Genomic DNA, 19,479 nt, shown 5'->3' with positions numbered 1-19,479 from the left:
TGTGTGTGTGTGTGTGTGTGTGAGGGGGGTTGTGTTTATGTGTGTGCAACAGTCAGTGAACTACTTCAGTAATCTCATACTATATCGTTCCAGCAAATTAAAGTACAAATGTCGGTTTTATTTCTTCCTTTACCAACAACATATAATCTACGAATCCTCCTTTAATGAATAAAATCTCACTAATTGCCACATTAGGAATATCTTTTTTTTACTAAAACAACTGGTCAGATAATCCTAGTTCTATTGCTTATGTCATACATATATTTATCTATAAACCCCCCCCCCCCAAAAAAAAAAAATTCTATTTTGTTTTTATCTATTCATTTTTGGCGTAATGCTCGAAACTAGAATCTTAGAATTCTTGAAACGATTAAATCATGAAATGAATATCATCCAAAAACTGTATCCCAGACAACCCAGTCATTCATTAGCAGTCATGTCTCTCTACCTGGGATATGTTTTGCCCAGCCGATGATGACCACCAGTTCGCGGTCGGCCAAGTCGCACAGCGTGGTCAGGGCCTTGATGTCTCCGTCGGGCATGGTGGGGTCAGGCATGGCATAGATCTTCTCTGGCTCCACCACCAACAGATGGGAAACGATCTTCGTCACTGGAAGAAGGGAGGACGGATGCAAAAAGGGAGAGAGAGAGAGAAGAGAGCTGAGTTGTGAGACAATTTTAAGCCACAGCATTTAAAGTTAAAAAGGAAAAAAAAAAGAAAAGAAAATATTGTTGGCTGGATTTTACTGGGGCACATAAATTACAATAAATAAATGAATAAATAATACATCTGCATAGTGTTACTCTAGCATGTCATAATAAACGCTGCTCAGTCATAAAAGTAGCAGGTTGGACTGGTGATGAATCTGATAACATAACTGAACACAGATTTTTCCCCATGACAGTACATTCTCATTACAGTTCTCCAAGTCCAAAAATGTCTATAAATTTACAAAAATGGGTTATTGGTGCTTTGATATAAAAGGAAAAGCCTTTCTGTATTGCTAAGCTGCCACCAAAATCTGCAACATTCAGCCCCGGAGATAGAAAAAAACAAAACAAACTGAGGGACTCACATGGCTTTTTGGCTGGAGGGGGGATGCCGAGTCCGAGGTAGGCGCTGTTCTCTGCGTCCAGCCTCCGTTTGTACTTCTGTCTCCCCCCTCTCACCCGGTCCAGACGCACACCTGCAAAAAAAACCACACATATCTATAAATGGCAGCTGAACCAAACAAATTTGAAAGCCAATTTTATGCAATTACATCATTTACTTTAGCTTCAACCACTTCCAACGATAAAAGACAAATTGCATATATTTTGCTGAGTCATAGATCTCAAGGATCCCACCTCACAGCAGTCTACTGCTGCAACATTCTGAAAATGAGTTAAATGCAGGAATCAGATTTCAGTAATGTACCTGTATGAATGTGACGCTTGGAATAAGGATTTTAGTGTTTTTATTATCTTTACATTAATTATGAAACTGAGGACTACTTCTGAAGTATCATATACAGGTGTGGCCAGAAATGTTTTTCTAGTTTTAGTATATATTGTCAACCGGAGTACCAAGCATGTTAAAGAGGGCTAATAATGTAGTAATCTACTCCTGTATATTTAATTAGAAAAGCATACACTGTAATTAAGTTTTTGCTGTTTAACTGATTGAGTTCAATACCTCCTTGATGCAGATGGAAGAGTGTAAGTACCTAGTTAGTATACAAACGGAGATATCGGGGATTATCTCTGAAGCCACCTCAGAGGACACATCAGATGCACTTTATGTGCTGGATTTACACCCTTGTATTAAAAGTTGTTTGAGCATCGAGGGAGAGCAAACAGATTTTACATGGTCAAGCGGAATTGAGTCGTGTGAGATTTCCCAGTGACTCGTATAAATTCCTTTGATTCCCCTGGAAACAAAAGAATCCGATTAGGATGGTCTTTTCAATTTCCTGACACCGACTATCCACTAACCTAATTACCCAGCGTGCCCAGAGGGAGCTCGTTCTTCCCAGCAAACACAGTGAGATCATTTTATGCCTGGCAGATTGAAGCTAAATCGAGAGCCCCTCTCCTAACACAGCTTTCCATTTGTACGCCTTAAAGTAATCAATAAGGTTTGCAAATAGACTTCTTGTTCCTTGAACACATGTGGATGTGGTTTTAATTAGTCAGTTAGGCAGCTCGGAGCTGGGTTTGCGACAGATGGAGCTTAAGTAGTTGTTTGCGACATTACTCTTGGTTAAGGTAAATTTAAAATTACAAATTGTGCTTCTGGAAACAGTGTGCATGTACTCCAGATATTAAATCAATTCGGTAGCTCCTCTTTATCAAATGACACACCTAGACCTAATAAAGGGATATGCAGTGACTAAAGGCTTTCACAACAATAAGCTTGTGTGATGCAGAAACTTATTGAGCAGGTTTGTACCTTAAATACATGAACTATAGACCTGTCAGACTAAGTGACAGCAATTTGTTGCTGCTTTTCTCCCTGACATCTACTACCATCCTCACATGCATTCACACAAAAGTGCACACACACACACACAGTTTCCCCACGCTGCAGACTGCAGGGTCATGTGGCTGCGACAAGCGACAAGTGACCAAACAGCCGGAGTTAGAATTCCAAAATCTGCGGGGGCTGTTTGAACTGGAACATCCAACTGGCCCATAATTAATAGACGCTGACAAGAATTAAGAGCTCAGCGTTAACCAGTTTCAGTTTACAGCTTAGCGGCGCTGCAAACGGCACAGACCCGAGGCAGGAGGGCAGAGAGAGTGACAGAGAGGGGGAAAAAAAAAAAGAAGAGAGGTTGAGATATTGTTGAAGAACGGGAGGGATGGGGAACAAGACATAACAGGCTGCTGTTTTTGGCCGAATGTATCAGTTTTCTGCAAGATCTCTGTTTTTTTCCCCTTTCTCTCACTTTCCCTTCCGTCCGTCTCTTTTTTCTCCGCCGTTCAGCATCGGGTGTACATCTCCCTCCCTGTCAGCTATGCCTGCTCCGAGCCAGCGCCTGATCCGACCAGTGCGGGATTATCTCCTCCCCATGTGATACGGCACAGTACTGAGAATCTGACCACAACAAGACAGCTGGATGAGGCCCCTTGTGTTGGGGGGGAGCCGGGGAGGAGGAGGGTGGTTGTGTCATCGTCAGCACCACATTCCACACCTCCAGGCCCAAAACCACAGCAAGCGTCAATGCTCCAAGACAATCAGTGGGGGAGAGGTCGTGTCTCTGTAGTGTGAGACATGGGGGCAACAGATCAAGCATCCTGATCATTTTTTTTTGGGTTGCTGGCCTTTCGAAAAGTGTGGCAGCTAAAGTATGGATGCAGGGGTGAGGCTTCATGGAACAGGAGGTGGTAGAAGTGTTGTGTGCTGAATGTTACGAGCTCGGTAAGATCATACAGTACAGTACAGTGTGCTCATAACATAAGAGACGACCTGAGACACAAAGATACTGGCTGACAGTCCATCCTTGCTTGTGTGTGTGTGTGTGTGTGTGTGTGTGTGTGTGTGTGTGTGTGTGTGTGTGTGTGTGTGTGTGTGTGTGTGTGTGTGTGCGCGCGTACATGCGTGTGGTAAGACGATGAGGCATGTTTGCATAGGAGCAATCTTTACGGCCACCTGACCTCGGCTTCCCTTTCACATTCGATATCTTTATTGACTCGTGCAACCTTAAAGCACATTCCCGATTGAAGTGGCTGTGTTTTCCTTTATGTGGCTGCCGCTGTGTGTATGTATATATGTGTCATGTGGATTTATTTCATTCTTTTAATATGTTAATCATTTATTATTTATTTGAATCCCTTTTTCTTTTCCCACAACGTAGTTACCATTCCTCCTTTTATGTCCATATAAAAATACAATTTGAAAAGCATACAGCCAGCTTTGTAGCCAGGATTTTAGGTATAATTAATTCCAATACAAAGAGAAAAAAGAAAGACACTAAAAAAAAGTCACTAAATTGTTGTAACTGCTTGTTCTTGTCACATTTATTTATTCAGTTAACTGTAATTACACTTTCTGTGAATATCATTAAAATGCACCTTCTCCATGCTGCTAGTAACAACATTCTTGTGGGGAAATAAAAAGAATTGGGTTGTTATATCGAGACTAAGATACTGGAATCCCACCACGAAATACCCACCAAGTTGTTTTGTTTTGTATGTAGTGTTAGTTAAACCCTAAAACAGATTACATGTGGCTCATCCAGTGTGTATCACGCTTGTGTGCTATATGTTACTGTATGAACATGTGACTGCGCGTCTCTATGTATCTCACGGAACTATTTTCAGCCGCTCACCTGTCAGAGGCGCTTCTTTCTAGAGAATGTGTCAGAATTGGCTGGCTGTCTAACGCTGCCAAAGGGAGATTAGGAGGTCCCTATTTTAGCTGGGAAAAAAATCAGAGGGATGCAGCGTGTGCCCCCCCCCCCCCCCTACACAGTCGCTCACCCTTTAACAGGCGCTGGGACCTTGCCCTTCCAGAGCTACTTCTGAGGGGCTGAGTCTGCGAAGAGCTAAAAGACATCGGACAGCTTTTGTTTGATTGTAGAAGGAGAGGGAGGGCAGAGGAAAATGGGTGTGAGACGAGGGGGAGAAGGAGGGGGGGGTGTATCAGGATGGCGTCCCACCTGCTCTAACCCCCAATGGGCTGACAAGACAAAGCAGGAGTTGTTCCCTCATAACCGCACACACACTGGCATCGCTCCCTTCATCATGTTTTTACACTTTTCATAAATCTGAGCCGGCGTGTTGTATAGGGGTATTACTGTGCATTACAGAACCGCGCTGACCACAAATGACGACCGGGTCGATTCAGGATCCCCGGCGTGTTGGTGTAGCAGGTGTTCGCACAAATTGCTGTATGTTGGAGTGGATAAAGACAAAAAAAAAAAAAGACATAGTGAGAGAAGGGTGCCAGGCAGTCACTTGTCGGGGGGGGGGTGATATACATTTCGAACTCGAATGTGTGTGTGTGTGTGTGTGTGTGTGCTATGAGTGCCGGAGGTCAGCACTTCGCTAAATCCCCTTCTTCAGAGGAACACGTGTTAGCCTCCGCGTCTGATCTATCACCTGCCAGGCAGCGAGGACAGGCCAGCGTGGAAGCCTCTGGGTGGGCGCTGACTCTCAGCTGCAGTCTGCCAGCTAATCTGACACCCTAAAAAGCAAACAAGTCCCCTACATGTGCCGTTAGATGGACAAGTTTGCGGTACAAGAAAGAAAATCAAGTGGCAAGGGGTCAGGAGGGCATTCTGTCTTTACAGTTTAACTGCCTTGTAAACACAGATGGAGAGCTATACACGCCAAATTGAATCTGTTTTTAGAGGTATGCTGTTCAAATGTATTGGCTAAGACATCAAAGGCCCCCATACAGTATAGACCTTTGCTATATACCTTTATTTTGATGATGTAATCTTATGGTATAGATTGGTTTCTGATCTAAGCCTATTGATTGGAAAGGGACCTGACAGTCTGTGATATTGGATATGGCTCTACTAATCTTTTGTGTATGTGGCTGGAGGAAAATAAGGCTGTAACGTTACCCCGGTAGCCACGTTCGCTCAGGAAAGACTGCTGATCCCTATCTGTGGTCGGAGCGAGGGCGAGACAGCGGTGTGGGTTGCCAAAATAGTCTGGCAGCATGTATTTATCCACCACATTACAGCGGTGTCAGAAAATCCCCACAAGCAAAGAATACACCGCAGAAACACTGAGCTAACACGAAAACCGACAATCATCGACTTAAGAAGCGGAAGGGCTAAAGTGTCTTTAATTGAGAATATTCAAAATATTTAATCATGACAGAAACTCAGTAGGCCTACAGGGGTTGTTCTTTTTCAGAAGAAGATATATTTTAAACATGCTAACGTGAGTACTATCCATCTTCAGCATAAAATACCAGACTGACTCACTTCACAAAGTAAAAAAAATAATTCAGTCCAGAAAATTCTTGCATCATTTAACAGCATACAGTAATGCTATTGGGTCATTAGCGCTGCTATTAGCGGCGGGCACCGACTCCTGGCAGTAGTGACTGACACCATACCTTCCGCGGGTTGTAATTATGTGAGAATTTTTCCATTGGACGTGTGACCTTTTATCAGCCTCAGCTGGACATTTAAGGGGTCAGTGAGCGAGGATGGTTTTCTCGAACGGACTTTACCTTCCGCCCGGCTCATCCAGGCGCTCTGCCAAAGCCGGATCTGGAGAAAAGCCTGTCATCTACAATATTTTATCAAGGATTTTCCTCTCAGATACAAGATGTGAAATGTATTTCTTGTCACAAAAAAAATGGTCACTCAAATCCAAAATGGCGTAAAGTTCACCCACAAAGAAAACACAGGTGACTATCAAGCAGATATAACGTCTATCACTTTAAATACTGACTCATTTTTCTTCCCCTACTCCTTCCTAAAGCGTGTTCTTCACTAGAGTCGAGTTGTTCTGACCGACACTAGACAGAAAAAAAGTCACCTGAAGCCACCAAACCGGGCTCGAGGGCTGAAGTCTGCTGATTAGCGGCAGGTGTTAAAGGGAGGAGGGGCTCCCCCCCGCCCACCAATGATGCTGGTTTATAACTGTAGCAGCTGGCACTTTATAATTCAGGATGGCATGCTTAGAGCGGAGCTTAGAGGGGTCCTGGTGGAAATATTAGACACTTTTAGAAACGACTGATCGCATAAGTTCTCTCAACAAGCATTTCTTAAGATACCGCTGCACTGAAACGAGTGAAACTTTGGGATGATGTGAACAAGGGAATTTTGTAATATGAGCAATAAGCATTTACAAGGAAGTCGCTTTCAAATGTTTGTATTTTGGTCAATATGTGTATGCTTCATAATAGAAGATCTTAAAATAGAAAAACAGGTTTACAATGAAACATGTGGTGGTGAGTTTTACTTCTCACATGACTCCTGCATTCATATTACACTATGTGATTATTCCTTTTCCATGACCAGCCCTTGGCCACTTGTTACATGGTGATCTCATTACATGAAGTAGGGCAAGGCGCTGTCCCCCCACTGATTCCATGATCAAAGCCCCCCAACGTCAGTGAGAAGCCACGCCACGGCACTATGCCACGATTAAATGTCCTTTTTCCTTTTAATTGAATGCCATCACTTTCAGAGAATCACCTACTGTGCCTAATGTCGCGATGGCTGTGATGCCGCGTCTCGGTAGCAGCAGGCGGTGGAGGCTACAGATTCCCTCTCTCTCTCACACACACACACACACACACACACACACACACACACACACACACACACACACACACACACACACACACACACACACTCTCCACACCAACGGCTTAGCTCGGCCCGCCACAGACGACATCCCACAGTTTTTCCTCTAAGCATGCGCTAATAGTTTCAGCTTTATTTCTGAAGCAACTTTGTTTTTTCTGGCTGAGAGTCAAAGCCTCGGTGTGAGATATTTGGGGCCGGGATGAAGACATCAAGAGTGGGCACATTTATAAATAGTGTTGTAATGGCAATACAATGGATGACCCCTTCATTCTGGGATGAACAGACACAGCCACGTCGGTACAAAGTGAAGTTGTATAAGTGGAAGTGAACCAAGAGCCTGACATTCAATCACCACAGATTGTAGTTAACTGCTTCTCGAGTTGTGTTTGGTGCTGGCAGAACACAAAAAAACTGTACGGCCATGGTTTACGACTGTTCTATGTCTAAGTTCAGTCTATAAAAAAAATATTTAAAATCTTTTTATTTTCGGATGGCAGTGGGCTAAACTCCAAAACTTAACCTGGTTAAATCAGTCGTCAAACTGGGATACAGCGCGGTATTTAATGGAGTCTAATGCTCATGTCCTATTGGATAAGTATTAAAAACACAGGCATTACTATGAAGCTTTCATTTGCCAACTAAACTCTAGACTCAGTTTTGGTTTGGTGGATCTAAAAGCAAGAGACTCCCCCACCTCAGAAAAAAATAATCACGTCCACCAATGTATCCATGGATGTGCAGACAACGATCCCTGAGGTACTTTCATACTGATGAAAATAAGTTCTTTATAAGGAGAGTCTTTTTTTCTTTGATTTTTTAAACGTATTTATGGACGTTTATTGGCGATGGAGATATAGGACAACGATACTTTCGGGGAGTGTACTAACAATGAATTTTAAAATATGTGTACTATCTCTGTGTGTTCAGATTTCTCCCTTTTACATCTATGTTTTATTTGAAGATTTTTATAAAAAGAAAGGTCGGATGGAGAAATAGTGAATAGAAATTAAACACATGCAGGTGAGATAGAAACCCACTAAGGGCTTATCTAAAAAAACTCAACTAAAACAGATAAGGTACCTATGAATAAAAACAACGACCCAAAATAAGGTATAAATTAATAAGTTTAGGCATATCTTTTAAATGCCTCATCATATCGTATTTTCACACATTAATCTGCTACACGGGATAAAAGGCTAAATCGATATAATTCAATACAAAATAATTTTGACATCAAAGCACAATTGATGCTCATATAGACAAAGACAGAGAATAAAACTCGAGGAAAGAAATACAATTAAATAAAATTAATTGTTTCAGTCAAAGTTTCTTTATAAATCTTTGGATAAAACCCACATTACTGCTGTTCTGTCTGTAAGGTTGGAAACAATTTATAAAAAAGCTAAGCTTAAGTGTTATGACCTTCTTTTGATTAGTTACTTAACTATTGTTGACAATGTGCGGGGGCTTGTTTTTAATATATTTGGGTCATATTTTCATAACCAAAAAAGGTAAAATCCAGCATTAGGTATTGTAATATAAAGAATAACTAACAGTCAGATTCAATGCATCAGTGTGGAATATCTTTTTTAGCTAAACACACAAATCTAAAAAACGAACAAACAAAAAACCTCTTTTCTTAAAAAAAAAGAAAAGAAAAATCTATCGGCTAGATTTCCCCCCTGTACTCCCAAAGGTCTCTCTCTGGAGGAGAAACAACACATGCAGGAAGTGAGGTGGGATGTTCGGAAAGCATTTAGCGGATCAATAAGCCAGGCGAGAGAGGGGAAGGGAGACAGACAGACTGAGAGGGAGAGAGAGGCTGAGGGAGAGAGACACCCACAGCCCAGGGGAGAGGGAAGTCTTTTGGGAACAGCCTGTGCTTTTCAAGAGTACTGTTACACTTCTCAGTCAGTCTTGGTAAGAACATCCAACTCAGCAGCTTTTTTTTTTTTTTCCACCGTCTGTTTAACAGCGAGAGGCTCGTCGGTGTGAGGAGAGGTAAGGAAGGCGTGTGGGTGATGTCACTGGTGTCTCCCGGAGACCACAGACATCTTTAACATCTGATCACTGACCCTTCTTATAGCCCCCAGTGAGATGATTAGACAATATTAGATTCACTGGCATGAGACAAGTGCTTATGTTCAAAATTTTGACATTTGATTTCGTCATTCCAATCAACAGTAAACCCTAAACAGCATGCATTTGTTAGTTAAAACCTTTTTATTAATCAACTCTTCGTGAGCTGAAAAACACTATTGTTTTAGGTTGGTAACAAAATCTTAACAGCATCTGTAGGCACTTAAAAAAAGTTTCAGAATATGGCATATCATAGTATTTTTTGGGCCCATGAAGCTTAATTCTTTAAATTAAATTAAACACAAAGAATGGGAATAATATTTCTTTATGACAACGATATTTTTGGGCTTATTTGATGCTACTTTTATCATTATTTCCTTGAATTGTTGAGACCGATGAGCCATATTTAAAATCTCACCAAGGTTGCAGCTAACGATTATTTCAATTTAAAGCTTCACAAAAAGAAAAGAAAAATGGATCCCGATGTTCAAGGGTGCCCGCGGTGAATTGTTCAAAATGCCCGTTAGAATGATATGATGTAAGAGAGACAAAAGCAACAATACTTATATATAGATATTTTTAGTCACTTCTTGATATTTGGCCTAAACGTTGCAACATTTTGATTGATGAATCCATTATGTGTCAGACATATATCTCTTAAATCATATCTAAACAAAAATGTCCAGCACATAAAATCAGTACTCACCTTCTTTCAACATGCCAACTTTAAGACATTTCATGAAGCGGCAGGCCTGGCACGACTTGCGTCTCCTTTTGGTGATCTCACATTCATTGGTGGCCGGACAGCTGTACTCAATATTCCCTGCAGAAGATTAGAAAAAAACATGGTGTCATTAATTCTGTGAGCACAAAAACATCAGCAATTAGGAGAAATTTGTTTTAGAAATATTGGATAGAAAAGAAGAATTAAATCAGACACAGAAACACATGCGTGTGCATACAGGGACACACACAGAAACACACACACACACACACCTGTCCCAAGGTGACCCCGCATGACACTCCTGAAGGGGAGGAGGGTTTAGTGGCGTTTTGATGGGACATGTAAAAAGCACCTCCCCGCCCCGGAGTCCCACCCCCATTCTGATTCTCAGATAAATTAGCTTCATTAATGCAGAGCATCCTCTCTGCAGCGCTCACCACGACCCCCTTCCAGCCCATCCTTCTTCACCCAAAGCATGATGGGAAAGCTGCCCTCCCTCAACAACACAAGGGCTAAGAGATGGACGCACAGCCAAGCGCTCTGCATAATGCTCTGCGGTAAAAGACAGAGGCTGGCTGTTAAGACTCGCCAATCTAAGGATCCCATATCATGTGGCAAAGCTCGATGTATTATTCAGGTCCGTCTTGACATTTGTTGGCTCACTATGGAAATATTTCCTATGCAATTTAATCACTCGGGTCCAAAAAAAACAGCCTGAAATGCAGACATATTGAATCTGCTGCCTGTTTTTTTTCTCACCAGGTTCCGGATAACACTTTAGTTTTTCCGGGATCAGGACGTATACACTTCAAAAGTGGATGTGACCCCATGAATCCAATGACAAATCCTCTTTCCCAAGTATCCAAATCCCTTGATTGAGTGTTTAAACAATGCCCCCCCCCCCCCAAGTCCAGAGATGTATTAATGGTACCTAAAAACAGCAAACCAGGTGTTATCTGTAGCCGTTCTGCCAGAGTAGCCCCCCCACACACACACACACATACACACACATACACACACACACACACACACACACACACACACACACACACACACACACACACACACACACACACACAAACAATCCCCCTTTGGTCAAGGAGAAGGTGCCAACATTTGTCAGGATCCCTGGCATCGATGGTGCCAGCGAGGTCACATGCACAGTGAGGGGCCGGGGCACCACGCCAGGATGTTGGCAGAGGCTGCTGCTGGTTTCAGGGTGGGTTAAGTCTTTTACACTGAATACAGTAGAGTGCAGCGCTCATGTGTAGAGACACACTCTGTGTACCATATCTATACTACAAACTCATTTTATACAACATGTACTCTATAATAATTGTCATATTGTATAGTTTGTGCAGTTAAAATACATAAATTCAATGACTGTCCCAATGTAGTACTACAACGGTACACCGTGTACTGTGTTTACTCAGCAAGTGACATAATGTAAATTAATTACACAAAAAAGTATGCATAATAAAAGAATGGTTGCTTTTTTTAAGGGTACTGTAGATGTACACTAATGGCCCACAATGCAATGCACACAAGTAGCTAACGCAAGAAAGACGTCAGAAACCCCCTCCAACACTAATTCTTTTAAAAAAATGTCCTTTTTGTAAAGTTTAATTGGCCAAGGATTTCTTATTTATTACAATGTATATCAGTATATCAGTACGAAAAGTTGAATTTGGGCAAAACTTATGTATTATTTTGTTCAAGCAAAAAAATGATGCAGTGTAGGTTTGACGGTAATCAATCAATCTACCTTTGAAATGAACTTCACATAGAATCCTAAATGTTTTTCTAAAGATTAAAAAAAAATGTTTTAATATCTTCTAGTGTACATCTACATTTAGGATGTGTCCTAAATCACTCCATATTTATAATATACCGAACTATCCAATGTCTGCCGTGTACAAATACTTCCACAATGGAATGGAAAAAGTCCATTATTAAAGGAAACATTTTATACCTGAATGGATCCAAAATAACCTCTGTGTGTGTCCATGATTATGTGTGTATGTGCGTGGACTGGGGGTTGGGTTGCATTAGGGGTCCACAATAGTCTTAAATTGCCTACCTCTAAAAGCTCACTGTCGGCATACCCTCTTAGTTAATCAGGTCTCGTGTCCACCTTTATTTCTCAAAGGACATTTCAGCCACTCTAATATCCTTCCTTAACCTCTCTTATTTTCCCTCTAAATTTTGATATATTATTATGCCATGCTATTATCCACGCACTCATCTCCACTCAGGCTGGACCTCTCCTTGTCCTCCTCCTTCGCCGAGGCCGGGACCCCCCTTCCTGATTACCATTCCATTAAAGCGGCCTCTCCTTTCAGTGAGTGACCGCGTCCGCTGTCCCTTGTCCCTCCGCCTTTTATTTGGAGGACTCTTCAACGTAGCTCTCCTCTCTCCCCTTCCTCTGTTATTGCCCCGCTAACACGTGCCTGAGCTTCTAATTGGGCCCCCCATCTCCTCCATCCCTTCCCCCCCCCTTGGGTGTGGGCTGGAGGGGCCCCGGGGCAAAGAACAACAACTCCTCTCTCGACTTTCTCCCGATGAAATGCCTGGTTCTTAATTACAGTCACCCAACACTGATTGTTATTGACTGAAACTCCCGCGGCTCAGGACGAATGACGGACAGATTAGGTTCATTATGGGTCTGTCCTCCACGAAGGAGAGCGAGAGGAAGAAGAAGAAGAGGGGGGATCTCTGCGAGACAACACAAAGTCACGCATGAACTCTATTTAGAGTCCTTCACTGTGTTGCTGGTCAGACTGAGACACATGCAGACTTTAAATGATCAGATAAAGCCAAAATGTAAGACTTTCATTTTTTTTTTTAGGTTGAAACAATTCTTTTAATTTCATACAAACGTTCTGAACGGCACTTGTAAGTTTGTCCCACTTTAAACAGTCTATAAGTGGTTTGTATTTGCAGCATCCTTCCTCTATTAATATTACAACATGTTCAACCAGTAATCAGGGAACTTAAATCTGCCAGAAGATAGTGAGTGGCTTTAAGATAATGTTGTTGTTGTTGTATGGTTTCCATTTGTCAACCGTTTATAAGGGCCCATCTAGGGTCAGTACAGCTGATCACACATCGTGTTTTCATCCTTGACATTTATTTCTGTTTCTGCAAAACAGGAGTATCAGCAGTGCAGCCTGGGTAAAGCTGTTAAACATGGTTAAACATTATCACTGTCATGAAGTCACTATTATATTCTTATATAATGCCCGTAAAAGTGTTTTGGCCTACAGCAAAACCATAATAAGTAACTAGCTACTTTAATAAATCAGCCGCATTCCTTTACTGGGCTATTATGGTTTTTGCAAAATACTAATAAAAAGAGAAACGCAAAAGATGTTAAACTGATTTGTAATGCCTCAAAAGGACTGGACGGATCAAATTACCTCCTCAATGTGGCCAAGTCCTCACTGACCTGCTGCGCAGCTCCATGACTACTGACAACAAATCCCGCAGATAAAAATTCTAAATTCTGCATCTCAGTTTGCAGCACATTATCTCCGTCCAAGTCATTATTCTGGAGCAGCTCCCACACATGGCAGAGTCAATGCCAGGCGTACAATTCACATGCAAACGCATAAAAAAAATCACAACCCAGAGCAGATTTACAGTCTGGGCCTAATGCCTGCTGTAGACGCTCGTAATCACTCCCTCGTATGAGTCCCATAAGAGCAGACGGTTGGATAGCAGCACTGAGGAACATGTCAATATGTTTTCCTGGCAGTCCCAATTCTCATGGTAAAGCTAATAAAAACTATTAAGAATCATCGTGAAAAAGTAGCACACAGGTGTTATAGTAAATCTGGGTTAAAGGGCAAACACTTTCTTTGCAGAATATTCAACCACCTGGGAAATTACAGAAAATATGATTATTCGCAGGTTTAACTGGGAGCGTGAAGGTATTGGAGATGAGCTCCAGTGAACCAGTGAAAGTTGTAAGAAAGAAGTGGGAAATACCTTGTATCGTCCTTTTGAAAAAGGCTTTGCAGGCCTCACAGGATGCCACCCCATAGTGGTAGCCTGAGGCAATGTCACCACACACCAGGCACAGCCTCTTGGGAATGGCATTGAGCATGTACTCGCACTTGATTGGCGAGTCGTCTGCCACGACGCCGGAGCACTCCTCGTAACGGCGTAGGCAGGCGGACGCGCCTCCGAGCATGCCCGGGTTGAACATTGGCGGGGAGTCCAAGGCGTGCGAGTGTCTGCTGCCGACGTTAACGTAGCCGCCGCTGGCGTCAGAGTTGCCGCTGGGACTGTGGTGACTGCCGGTGTCGACTAGCGAAGAGGATGGACTGGAAGGCTCGGTTTTGACGTAAGAACCACAACTGGAGGACAAGTGTCGGTCCTCAGAGGGCATTCTGGTTAGCAACCTGGATGAACACACAAAAGGTGAGAGCTGAGGTCAGTTCAGGTAACAGAATTTACAGAACATATAGTGCAAACTGAAGCAACTGAGCCAAATCAGGAATCTAACAGAAACAACCTTCTTGGCTGAATATATTTGAAAACATCAAATTAATTCTGTAAGGATTCCCTTATTTCCTTAACTCGTCATGGTTCAGCTAATCTTTCAATGAAAGTAAAAAAAAAAATGGATGAACAAGGCTTTCAAACCACATCAGCGATATGGAAGGTAGCCTGTTTACCTCACATGCAAATCAGCACTGGTTTTATAGACAGAGACACAAAGAACCTTTACATGGAAACTATAACAATTCATCAGAAAACTGCAGTATCAGTGAAATTATCAGCACTAACAAGTTTGACAAGACGCACAGAGCGTTGCTTTCTTCCATCATTTCCTGATCATTCTGCAAGAGATTCATCAGCTGTGATGGAGCGCGCCGTTCCGTCTGAGTTTGATAGATTATGTTACACACACACACAACCATTTATGTGCTGGAATGCCGAGTGATATACTACAGCAGCTTATTTCTCTCAGGCGAAACGGTAACTAACGACCATATCAACAGATGCCCCATACATCTTGCAAACAATGCCCACAATTGGTCGGATGCCAGGAGTAAATGAATGAATGAAACTTCAGAAGGCTGTTAATGGACGGAGAGAGGTGTTACACTCAGCATATGGAGGATCATGGGTAATACATGACCCAATCAATAGTCCCGGTTAGTTTGCCAAAGGACGGTGCTGGGTTACGGTGGCCTGAGAGGTTGGAGAGGCTGAGGAAGAGGCACTGACCCGGGATTAAGTTCCCTGATCCAAAATTTCATTACAAAATTTGGGAAAAGGCAGAGTTTTTATATAACAAAATGTTACACAAGACAGACTTATGGACAAAAAGCAACTGTTTAAGTTCCAGAATAATTACCAAATATCATCAGATGATTAAAAAAAAAAGGTTCCTAGAGGAATTCTTGCATTGCTGTATGCATTGCTAAAGAACTTGAGTTTTATTTAAGAAAGGGAACATTTTTAATGGCAGATTTTATTCGTAGAGCTTAATGATCTCCATCATTTTTGCTGACCTCTATATTGCCCATTTTATTTATTGTTTATCCTTTTGGATATGTGGTTTTATTCAATTTATTTAGTATACATTAGGATTTAGTTCTCATTCAAATTCCAATGTCTGAATATTCTCAAGAGTTAAAAGTTAAATGTAATTTGAAAGGGTGTACTTGCATTAGTATGCTAATATATTCACATTATATCAGCGGCAGAAAATGGTCTTAAAATGACATTATTGTTTACGCATTTATTTCCGGGACAAAATATATATCTTCGAACAAAAGTAGTTTTTGTGACCAGCCTAATGCTATTATTGCACAATCATTTCTCTTCAAGGCCTCTGTGTGTAGTCGTAGTTGCAGCAGCTTCAATAACTTCCTCTCAAACAAAGCATGAAATGAGGCCTGGATCCGTGTGAGGACCGCTAGCTCTGTCTGTCAGAGTCGGTGCTGATCTTACACAACTTGAGCCCTACATGCTTTGTGAGTTGTAAATACTGGGTGAGAACAGAGGAAAGCCATGTTAAGAATGTCAGAAACTAACAGGAAGCTAATGCTGACCACATTCCTCTGAACTTCTCACCTTTTTCCTGCCAGGGGCTGCCCCCATTTTTCAAATTTGGTATTGTGGTTAGTAATGTATTTTCCCTCTGCGCATAAGTATTTATATAAAGCAATGAAGTCATCCGGCCCCGACAACATGAAACCTTTCTTTTAACTGCTAACGGGTGGAGGGAGGGGGAGGGAGGGAGGGAGGAGGAGGAGATAGCCTCTACCCCTGGGCCAAGATCAGATCTATTGATCCTCTGCTTCCTTCCTGTTCCAGATGAGGCATGAAAAAATAAACCCTCCTCTTACGGGTCCCAGACATTCCTTATGCATTTTTAATCAGTCGGGACTGTTAACATAGTGAGAGATGGAGCGATACAACAGCATTGTTAGTCTTCATTCCGAGGCTATTGTGGTTTATAAAAGATTCACAGTGCTCACAGTAATCTCGTCAGCAATCAGCATGCACCTATACTCAACTGGAAGGAATATTTTCTCCCATCTGAGGGAATTGGAGAAAGCGGCGTGGCAACAGTTAATACATCATCGCAGCCAGATAGGGGGATTCCCTATGGGATAGTTCGTTGTGGCATATGTAAAAAGTAGTTCACTCCCCACTTAGCACACAGTAACGCTGGGGAGATGTTTTTTGTTAGGTTTAATGGAAATTTCTAATGGGTCCTTTCAAATCTGTCGAAATGAAATAATGGCACAAACCACCGATTCGTGCAGACAGAAATAGCTTCGTAGTTTCATAATTTGGTTTCTTCTGCTTATTATAAAGAGACATGGAGTTTTTCTAAGCGCAGCCTGACTCTCCTCAACCCGCCCCGCTCCCTTTTGCAACACACACACACACACACACACACACACACACACACACACACACTCAAACGCGCACAAACGCATTGCACCTAATATCTAATGGGGTAATGTTTGCTCCGCCGCGCAGAAAAATGGTACAAACCGAGCAGACAAGCAAGACTCATCAGACGGACGTGAAGGTCACCTGCTTTCTCTGCGCTGCTGTTCTTTGAGGCCCAGACGGTCCCACAATGGATGCCTCACAGCAGCAGAGACACAGGTTTCAGTGTGTCCACCACACTGAAAGAAAGAGTGTGTCTAGACAGGCCACAGTGGAAAAACTAGAGAGCTGTCCATAATGTTTAATATGACCGAGATGCTGTTGAAAGGCCGTACATGCTCAGATCAGTGACCAGTTTTTATTGTTGTTTTTATTTTTCATTTTGGAGCGGAAGTGAAAATGTCCCACCGGAGCAGCTTAAAATCTCAAATGTTTTTGTGTGTGCGTGTGTGTGCGTGTGTGTGCGTGTGTGTGCGTGTGTGTGCGCGTGTGTTTTTGGCATGCCTCCTCATACTGGCAGTGTTGCAGATCCCCTTCTTCCCCACATAAATCCTGAATCCATCCACCTCTCCTCTAAACCATGAAATATGTTTCCCAGCCTTCAGAATTTCTGCACAATAAATTTTTACCAGCAGTCCAAAAAAAAAAAAAAAAGAAAATGCATATTCAAAGCAATTCTCCACAATGACCTCATGCTATCCTTGGCTCGATGAGTGAAGGGGTTAAACAAAATCAGACTCTCCATATTTTACTATGTATTTTCCCACCGAGGGGAAATATTATTGTGAAGCTTGGGGTTAAGCTCGTAGCAAGGAACACAACGTAAATCATGGCGCTGAACACACAGTCGAACATGGAAGCGCAGAAGGACAGAGGCAAGGAGCCATGCATGAAATTAGTTCATTAATCTTTCTATGATAGGCTGTCCTTGTTTGGGGCAAACTCTATCAGCTTTAAACTGAGTGCCCCTTCCTGCCTGACACATAGATTACGCCGCCAGTCCGCGGATGGGGGGTGTCTGGGAAAATGAATGGTCAGGCGAGCGGGAAAATGGGGTAGCGTGTGTCGCCCAAGTGTTAAGTAGCAATAACAACATGCGCGTGACAAAGCGTCGGCACAAATGAAGGTCATCAAAAAATGTGTGTTCTTAAAATTTAAATGCATTTACACGCTGCTACAAATAATGTAGTCGGTTATCGGGGAAAAGGCATTAGTCAAAATATATTTAAAAAAACCATTTTAAGGTTATTTATTATATCAGAAAAGAAACATGTTTATTAAAAATCTGCAAGCTGTGCATGTCTTCGTCGTCTTTAGCTGTCGGCTCAAATCTTGCAGCTTCAGGTTTTACGCAACTAAATCACAGCCTCTCAGCCATAAACTAAAATAACACATATAGAGTTCTAGTTACTACCTATCAAGTCTGAATTACGTGTCCATAAGTTCTCTTAGGTCTCCTGATCAGTGTCTGGTGCATTCACTGTCTGCCTCCAAACTGAGGAATAGTTGACCTAAGTCAATTGTCCTTTAAACAAACGACTACCTGGCTATTTTGAACTGAGGTAACTTCTCTTTTTAAAAATGTTTACCTGATCTTATTAATATTCAGTTTCATTTCTTTTGTGCCTTAACTTCTTGCCTCTTTGGGGTAGGTTGTGCCTTCAGCATATTTTTTTTACATATTTGGTTTTTTTTTTAGACTATGTATCTTGTATTTAAGTATTTGTGCATTAAATGTTTCAGCTGGCTGCAAAAATAAAGGCCTGCAAGATTATTTACATTATTGATTGATCTGCAGATTATTTTGACAGAAGAATACTGAAAATTGTACATCACAAGTTCTTGGAGACCAAAAATTGAGACACTGAAGCGAGTGGACGTTTGCAATTATCAAAAAATCCTTAATTTGAATAAATATAAAGCTACGGTTTGTGTTTGGTGCTCCTATTATGAAGGACTTTGTCAATTTTCCGCAGTAATTATTCTAAACTCCCTTACTCACCTACCTGATCAGGTTCCATAGCTGCAGAAGGCCATGGGATATGGTTGAAACCTCAGAAAAATAAGTAAGAATCTCAACGCTTTTTGACTGCGGATCAACATTTTTGCTTTCTTACATATCTTTACTTCAAAGTTACCACTCCTGAACAAGTTGGTAAGTTCCAGTACTTTGTTTGTACTGCTCGGCAGACAAACTTTGTTTCTGCTTCTCTCTAACACACACACACACACACACACACACACACACACACACACACACACACACACACACACACACACACACACACACACACACACACACACACACACACACACACACACACACACACGCACACGCACACAGAACTTCCAGCATATGGCCTCTTCAATGTCACTGCCACGAGGAGAGATTGCATAGATTTCCCACATGGATGATGTCTCCTTACCTGGAGTATCAACCCCCATCTACATACACGTCCACCACCTCCAGGAAATTGCTCTCCCTGCAAAGTC

The 19,479-nt window shown here is 42.1% G+C and overlaps 1 protein-coding gene across 2 annotated transcripts in view; it reads right to left on the bottom strand.

The window, feature by feature from the left end:
- esrrgb (estrogen-related receptor gamma b) overlaps nucleotides 1–19,479 on the bottom strand; it is a 116,131-nt gene that overhangs the window by 9,143 nt on the left and 87,509 nt on the right. For both annotated transcript variants that reach the window (XM_054618028.1, XM_054618029.1), the window contains 4 exons: nucleotides 14,056–14,471; nucleotides 10,048–10,164; nucleotides 1,077–1,187; nucleotides 449–610 (listed from right to left, as the gene is read on the bottom strand). In XM_054618028.1, the coding sequence (XP_054474003.1) occupies nucleotides 449–610; nucleotides 1,077–1,187; nucleotides 10,048–10,164; nucleotides 14,056–14,471 (806 nt within the window). The remainder of the gene's footprint in view (nucleotides 1–448; nucleotides 611–1,076; nucleotides 1,188–10,047; nucleotides 10,165–14,055; nucleotides 14,472–19,479) is intronic.

This window comes from Anoplopoma fimbria, chromosome 18 (genome assembly GCF_027596085.1).
Source record: "Anoplopoma fimbria isolate UVic2021 breed Golden Eagle Sablefish chromosome 18, Afim_UVic_2022, whole genome shotgun sequence".
NCBI classification, from domain to species: domain Eukaryota; kingdom Metazoa; phylum Chordata; class Actinopteri; order Perciformes; family Anoplopomatidae; genus Anoplopoma; species Anoplopoma fimbria.
Note: the sequence above shows the minus strand (reverse complement) of the source record. Positions and strands in the feature narration are given on the sequence as shown.